Genomic DNA, 8,452 nt, shown 5'->3' with positions numbered 1-8,452 from the left:
TGTTAGTGTGTTGTTATTGTTGCTACTAGAGAACTAGAAAACCTCTGCATCCCCATATACCACAGAACGGAAATTTTTTTAACTCGGTTAACTGCTGAGCCCTGAGAAACTAGACAAGAATATGAGAGAACAATCGCAGAAATATACGAATGTGAAGTTTATGATGATTGTAGTTCATCCGGATGTCTGATAGCCAGCCAATGAGAAGAAGAATTCTGAAAGCTTCCAAGAGATTATTGGAATCTGTAGGAATCACAAATATACCTACGTTTGCAAGAAATTTTAGAATTTTGAAAGAAATTGGTCTGAAATTCGGAGTACATTGTTCTTGAGATTTCAGAAAACCCGTAAATAGTAAGGTTCGAATGTCTAGATGTTAGTAATAGACAGGAATCCATAATCACTTCTGGAGATTCATGAAAATGTTTGAAGACATGCTTTTTAGAAATGTTCTATAAACACTGGAAATGTTATTATTGTCCTAGTAGTAATAGGGCGTTTTATAACTGAAGATGTCCGAAAAAATCTTTTGAAATCTGAGAGGATCTCCGGAAAGTCGCTGAAATTCTATAGAAGTATTCTATAGATTTGATACACCCAGGTTTTTTTTACACGGTTGGAATTCATTAATTTCTCGGGTAACATAAATTTTCACAGCTTTCTAAATACCCCCTGAATTTTCTTTGATTTTTTCTGAATTTTTTCGTGGGGTTAACTCATTGTTTCATTAATGCTGAAGGTCTTAAACAACTAAAACCAAACCGTGTAAAAAAAAACCTGGGTGTAATCCAGTTTTTGTCCTACCCACGTCTCGGAAAGTGGCTGCGCCTCTGTGCATAATACAAAAGCTATAATAAACTTTGTTTCGTGCTTAAAATTTTAAACATTGAAATACACTAGCTAGTTGATTTAGCCTATTCAACCGTTGGAAAATCTTCTGAACTCCCACAATAAACCCCTTTTAATTTCCACAAGAAATTTGTATCAATTGATTTCCATAAAACAAATTTTACGAATGTCGACAAGAAATTGAAATTTTTCTGATGTTAAATGAATATTTTTCAGAATTTTATAATAATAGGAACAAATCGCTTCTCGTGTTGCTATAGTGAATAAGAAAAAAATTGTGTTGAGTAACATTACACTTCTTACGAAAAAACATTGATATTAAACAACACATGCTCAGAGGATTCATATGAATTAGGGATTTCACATGACATTAAGGTCACTCCTGACAGAATCCAAGTTTTCGGGGGCACACCACTCGATACGGAGGCGGCGGACAACTGTCATTATTGTTGATTCAGCTTTGCTGCGTCGCAGCATGCGTGAAAAAATAAAAATGACAGTTGTGCGTTGCTTCCTTATTGAGTGGTGTGCCCCCGAAAATGCGAGCACTTTGATACTTGGATTCTGCCAGGAGTGACCTTAACGCGAATTGATACGTGCCACTTTTATCAAATCAATTTGACTCAAATCTTCTATTCAATTGCCTAATTTCAACTCAGCTAACATTGAATTTGATAATATTATTTCTAAGTAATCAGCTGCTTACGCACTGAAAATGATCAGTTGAAATAAATATACAATCATCATGCGTGCATTGCACTGCACTACTGCACTGCTTACCACGTTCTATCCGATAGGAAATGCATCATTAGCCGTCTACCAACCGTAGCAACCAACCGTTTCTTCCGTGTCTAGCTTGCTCTTATGACTCTTTTGTATATACACGTGGTCAGTAAAGCTTCACACGAATTGATATCATACATGATTGATGTCTGATGCCTTTTATTCGATTAGAACGATCTACTGTTTGCTCTGGGATCAGTGGATATCAGAATTCGATTATATTAATCCTAAAATTGCGAGCAACTGGTTTAGTTCGTTTTGTACCGTATCGCATTCGTTCCATCTCTCGTTGGGGCATCCGTAACGCATAGTTAGCATACAAAGAAGCCCATCTTAATGAGTCGTCTTCTCTATGTCTAAGCGACTCGTGCCACAGTTTGTCAGAAGTACGAAGGAGCATCCGAGCTAAAAGTTCAGATTTTCTGATGATTTCTAACAACAAACTATTACTTCTAGGCTTCAGTGTCGGCGCCATTCCATTTTTAGGTCAAAGTATGACCTATCAAGTGACGGAGGATGATTCCACTGATGAAACAAAACCAGATACCCAACAGCGAACCGCAAAGCCCGAATCCAATGATGAAAACCTTCAGGAAAATCTTGATCTACCATCGACTCCAGTGTTTGCTCGAAGCAAAAGTGATTTGAACATGGCCAACAACGACACGATCAGTAATTCCCCCACAACATCGAGCGGATACGTTGATCCTCGCACTTTGGGCTACTCGTCGACTAGAATGGTTCCTATGGCAAGACCACTACCAGACAGGACGCGCAGAGCAGTTTCGATTCTCCCACCTGTTCCCCCAAGGTCTTCTAGAGACTCGGATATAATAGCACACCGGAGAGCCAATTCAGAATCCAACCCGTACGACATTTCGAAAAGTATCGCCGAATCGGCCATGGACATCTCCTTGTTGACAGCCAATGCCAATCAGCTGAGACTGCTCATAACCTACAACCAAGGATCACAGACATATTTGGCATGCATAACATTTATCATTATGTCATTGGTCCTTCAAATGTTGGTCGCCGTTACCATGATCATTGTTTCCGTGAGTATTGTGTTATTTTAATGATCCTATCCTCAATTAAGATTAAGTACCTACTTGTCCTAGTTGATGAAACAAAGCCTCAGAGAAACGACTCGCCAAAAGCTGAAAATCATCACTTCCGTAGGGGTGGCAATCATAACTATGATCAATATACTTGTGGCATCGCTTGTGGTAGCAGAAGCGCCTAACGTGATCCCAATGACGACCAGTGCCGGCACTCTGATGATGATGGAAACCATGCCGACAACCTTCACTGCCGCTAGTACAACTTCCATGCCTCCCACGACCAGTAGTGGTACCATTGGTATCAGTACCAGCACTGTTAGCAGCACGGTGGAAACATTGTTGGACGGTGGCTTGACTACTTTAGCAGCAAGTTTGCTTACTAACGTGACCGGAACGTGATGGATACTTTAATAAAAACTGATTAAGTCACAAATTTTCCGTCTTAGCCTTTAAACAGAAAATCAGACATTCAATAAGCATCGACTTTACCCACAGAAAAAAAATTAAATTTAAAACCCCTGATTAACCCCCCTAGCGGCAGTGATGCCTGTTTCCTTTATCTTAAAATGTAATAAAATATATGTATTCCCCGTCGAGCAAATCGGTTTAGCAAAGTGAAAAAAAAAGTTTGTCACACAAGTTGTTGACACAACAAACACTTATGCATGAAAGCGATTCGATATTGGGAGAAATACCATGTAGCTTGTAAGCAACAAGAATAATTTGGCCCCAGACAACCTAACAGAGAGGATTTGTCGGTACATGAACATTTGGAATGCGTGAATATCACCGCTCAATAGATTATACCGAAGCTGGTGGCGTATTGAACAACAACAGCTGCAGTAGAAACTACGTCATTCCAGGCCACACGTGGCGGTTCTTGCCTGAGCACTCTTCCCCTAAGCTAGTAAGGTTTTAAATTGACTTTTCCGTTAAAAATATATGCTCAATCGATACTTCAATCTATTTGAGGTCAACTTTCCCAAAAAACCCAGAGGGTAACGGAACCAATAGTGGAGATATTAGTATGGAACCACAATTTTTGACGTAGAACTTGCGTTTTTCTTTAATATACTGGGTGTCATTTCACAATTTCTAAATCGACCGCGCTACGTTGTGTAGAACGATTTTAAAAGTTTTTATCGTTCATCTCAGTGAACGAATTCATACGGTGAGCCCCCTAACAGCCCTGACACGACGGTCCTCCGACGAGACCAGGAGGGTGAAACGCCTGTCATCCGCGGTACAATGGCACTCTACCTGTGTGGCCCCAAATGGCCGGAGCGAACTGTTATGACAGCAGCTCTCCGTGGGTGCGTGTGCACGCCACGGAGGTCTGACCAAAAGAGGCCGAGTCATGGCTTGCTGCGCACTGATCGACACGCTGAGGTGTTAATGTATAATCGTACGCTGATGGTGACTTACTCAAACCCCACATTTCCCTTCTTCTCTCATTAAAAAAAAGGAGAACAAATCCTCTGGCATAGAACGCAATGATTTTTTTTGACGTAGAGCTACGTCTGACTTGTCTATATTGTGGTACACTTTACGATTGTAAAAACTCGAAAAACGTCATGAAAATATGATAGACTTTGATCGTTATTGCGCATAAGCCCTAAAATTTTATTCCCACCTTTGGGTTTCCGCGCCGAGCACTCAGCGCCAGACTCGGCGACAAGGAGATAGTGGTCAAGTTGGTACTCCTTATTTTTTGACAACTGATGTCGATTGGTTGTGTGAGTGCACCGGTGGCAAAAAATAGAGCTTTTAGCTGAAAATTTAGTTGTCAAATGCACATTTTGACAGCAATATAGATGTATGAGTGAATGAAATGTGCAAATGCTCTATCGCGGAAGCAGTCACTGAAGACAAGTGTCAATGGTTTCACTGACGAAACGAAAAGTTTCAATGCAAAAAGCAATAATATCTTAGCCGTTTCCGATGGATTTTCAATTTTCTTGGACCATTCGATCAAGGAAAAATCAACGCTTCATACCCGATGTACACTAAAGTCGTTTTTTACGCGGTTTTTTATACAAGAATCGCTTTTTTATGCGATTTTATTTCACTTGAATTTTGGGATTTAGGCAGTTTTTTACGTTGTTTTTATTTACGCGGCTTATATCTTCCGCGTGAAAACCAACTGTGTTACAATATTTACATGTGTGATTCTTTACTTTTGAAAACATGCTAACAGTTTAGCAATCGTCTCCGGCGAATCAGTCAATCTCGTAAGTGCATCGCAAGCTTCTTCTTGCATAGCACTAAATTCCAACTGAAACTTGGCCTGCTTTCAACTTAACAATCTATAACCATTTATTTAGATACTAATTGAAAGCTTTCTATGCCTACCTTTGCATCTTTACCATCTTGTGTCGCAAAGTCAATGGATACACTATGTCGAGAATGTTTCCCACCCGATAACATCCTAGATCGGATCAAGAATCGATCTCGCCATCTCTGGATTCTGCGCCATTGTTCGTAAGGCTGACTGGAAACCTCTAGCCAACATAGACGTCAAGTTATTGCAACTTAGAGGGCTTTTAACTGATGCAGTTCATTTCTGCTAAGTTACACGCGCGTTTTCTCTCGAAAGCTTGTGGGCGTTTGACGACAGCTTCTCGCTCACGTCTATTGTTGCCAGTTCTGGTAAACTTTCTTCGGCTCGTTTTTGCTGATTCCTAGGTGTCTGCCGGAGTAAACGCAAAGTCTGATGCAACTCATTTGAAGGAATAATAATTATTATAACTGTTATCAATAAACTCTCAAACTTTTTTTTTGTCGCGTTGTGTTGCATCGCGTCAACTCTGACTTCCTCCATAGGATGACCTGACCAACAAACGCCGTTGACAGCCCAGCTGACTGACATAGTGCTTAGTCTTGATCCCAGTTTGCGTCGGTTGCAGCACAGCAGTACACCCCGGTCTCATTCTCATACGATAATTATTGGAATTATCATTTGATAACTTTTTAGGTGTGAAAAGTAGGCGATTTGTTATCGGCGATAACTTTTCAAATTTTGGAATTGATTATCATTCAGATGTAAAACTAATACCAATTTAATGTCAACAATGAAGTTCAATTGGATGTTTGGCATTGTGTTTTGGTGTCATGTGGGAAAATAAGTTCAAAAGTAGTATTAATGAATGCTTCGAATCGAGATACAATTATCGAACAATACTTACTCTCTAACGAGTTTTTATCGACTTATAATTTGGATAGGTGATCGCTTGAGAGTGTTGTTCAACCTCGATTATTTGAAAAATTTATTTTCATCATACTTTTCAAATGTTGGTCCTAAAATCATATACATCACTAGGGATCGCAAAGCTCGCTCAATCTCAGGAGCACAGGATAAACAACGAAAACAGATTCACCCTGGGCTTGAAAACGCTTGCTTCAGTCTCATGGAACAGAAAAGTCGAAAACCTGTACATTATATACAGCTCCGTAGTTCAACGTCATCTTTACGTACAACCCGATTGAGCTGCACCTTTGAGTTTTTAAGTTATTTACGCGAGATGAAGATGAACATATTGCTTTTGAGAAACCGATAATTTCCTTTGAAAACTGACCTCCAAAATAAACTTGTCTGATCATAGAGGTTTTCAATCGCAGAACAACGAAATGCAAATCAATAGGTTGTATCGTTTAAATGTTAAACTAAATTGGTACCTAGTGTTATGGTTTTGATCCCACAAGAAACATTTTATATTGTGGCAATATTCTAAATATCTTTTACTGTCCATTAAATCCATTTATCAGCATCATAAATAGTAATACCAGTAAGCTGATCTTCAACATATCGATGTTGAACTTGCTAACAACCGCTTAGAACATATGTTCACAAAATTTTGGCCGCGACTCCCATGGAGGTCGTGGGCTGATCAATGATGGGTTGCGAAAGACGAATCTTGATTCATGATTTTGTCCTTATTTTGTCCCACAAATCTATCACAGCCAGCGCCGTAGCGTGTGGTTGGCCGGGTTGGCCCCCGCCAAGGGCGCCTGGCCTTAAGGGGGCGCCAAAATCCAAAATTCCGCTATAGGAAATGATGACAAATTATTCAAAAATTCACTGGTTCAAAGTGATACAAATTTAACCTTTTATTACGATTCTCTCGGGGACTACATACATAATCAATCATTTGACGTATTTCCGGAAGGCCCTGTTCCGTCAATAACTGATACAGGTTGTTACCGAATGGTATCACTTTGTGAATGGTGTTGGCATGCAGGGAAATAATTTGTCAAGTTAGTGTCTAATCGTAATTTTAAAACGGGCAAAGTGGGTGGCAAATGAATACGGTTATCAAAAATATGCTCCAGAGTCTTCGATGAAGAAAGGAATAAAGCGATCAGTCGAGGTACGAGATACTAAGAACCTACAGCCAACTTGCATCTTTGGAGTTTATTCCATTCCTCGTGAAACTCTGAATTTGATGATTATATGGTACATCAGCCCAAATAGTCAGTACGATAGTTTGACGACTGATAACGACAGCTATTATTCGTCCCAGCTTTTCTCACGTATCGTGCCAACTAACGCTGTGTTATCGGCTTCCGTCAACGGATGAAAATTCCGGAATTTACCTCGGCCATAAAATCTTCGAGAAGCAACACCTCGTGAACGCCGCCGGGTCATTCGACGACCATCTGATCAACGACCATCAAGCTACACGTCGCGCTAGTACCTAACGCCATCTGCGATAGTGCCACTGCTAACTGACCTAGCCATTGCCACTGTATCTCATCGCCGCCCATAACCATAAAGGTAAAGTGTAAAGAATAAAGTCCTTGGGACCTGGGAGAAAGGAGTCATGTTGCGCCCACCCCGGAAGCTGCCGTTGGTCAGACCAGCAGCTTGGGGTCCCTAGGCTAGTCCCTTTCTGGGAACTCCCGGGGTCATAACATTTCCATGTATCAGAACTTCGGCATGCTCCCCTAATTTGGGAATGTCTTTTTCATTATTTACTTGATGGAAAAGAAAGTGGAAGGAAAAGGAAGGAACAGGAAATGCAAATGGAAAGGAGCATGAAACAAGCTTCTGGGGAAGGAGCCCTGGTAGATGCGACTGACCGTGATCCAAACCGCGGGCTGTTATGGCAGCCTATAACCATGGAGCACCTAAACGACTTCGAATTGGCTGATGACGTTGCACTCCTCGCGCAACGGCGCTCTGATATGCAGAGTAAACTCAACGACCTTGCCGAGCGCTCCTCCTCGGCAGGTTTAGTCATCAACGTCAACAAAACCAAATCGTTGGATGTAAACACGGTGACCCCTTCCAGTTTCACAGTAGCCGGGCAACCAGTGGAGAATGTTGAAAGCTTCCAATATCTTGGTAGCCAAATGGCGTCAGACGGTGGTACCAAGATCGACATAGGCGCACGGATCAAGAAAGCAAGAGCTGCCTTTGCGAGTTTAAGAAATATCTGGAAAAACAGGCAGATAAGTGAATGCTCCAAAATACGAATTTTCAACTCTAACGTGAAATCTGTGCTGTTATACGCTAGCGAAACATGGTGTGTATTAGTGGAGAACACTCAGCGGTTGCAGGTGTTCATTAACAGATGCCGGTATATAATTCGGGCCTGGTGGCCTCACAACTGGATCTCAAACAACGAGCTCCATCGTCGTTGTCACCAGAGGCCGATAGCAACAGAAATTCGGGATCGGAAGTGGGGCTGGGTCGGCCACACTCTACGTAGGGGCGGAAACGAAATCTGTAAACAAGCATTAGACTGGAACCCAGCGGG

The 8,452-nt window shown here is 41.2% G+C and overlaps 1 protein-coding gene across 1 annotated transcript; it reads left to right on the top strand.

Moving 5' to 3' along the window:
* Positions 1-1,962: 1,962 nt before the first annotated feature.
* LOC134217111 (uncharacterized) lies at positions 1,963-3,092 on the top strand. The gene is made up of 3 exons (XM_062695885.1): positions 1,963-2,018; positions 2,089-2,687; positions 2,751-3,092. Exons 1-3 carry the CDS (start codon positions 1,985-1,987, stop codon positions 3,090-3,092), a joined length of 975 nt encoding a protein of 324 aa, XP_062551869.1. The 5' UTR covers positions 1,963-1,984.
* The last annotated feature ends 5,360 nt before the right edge of the window (positions 3,093-8,452 follow it).

The sequence above is a fragment of the Armigeres subalbatus genome, chromosome 2 (assembly GCF_024139115.2).
Source record: "Armigeres subalbatus isolate Guangzhou_Male chromosome 2, GZ_Asu_2, whole genome shotgun sequence".
NCBI lineage: Eukaryota > Metazoa > Arthropoda > Insecta > Diptera > Culicidae > Armigeres > Armigeres subalbatus.
The sequence above is the reverse complement of the archived record's forward strand: the minus strand, read 5'-3'. Positions and strand labels throughout refer to the sequence as shown.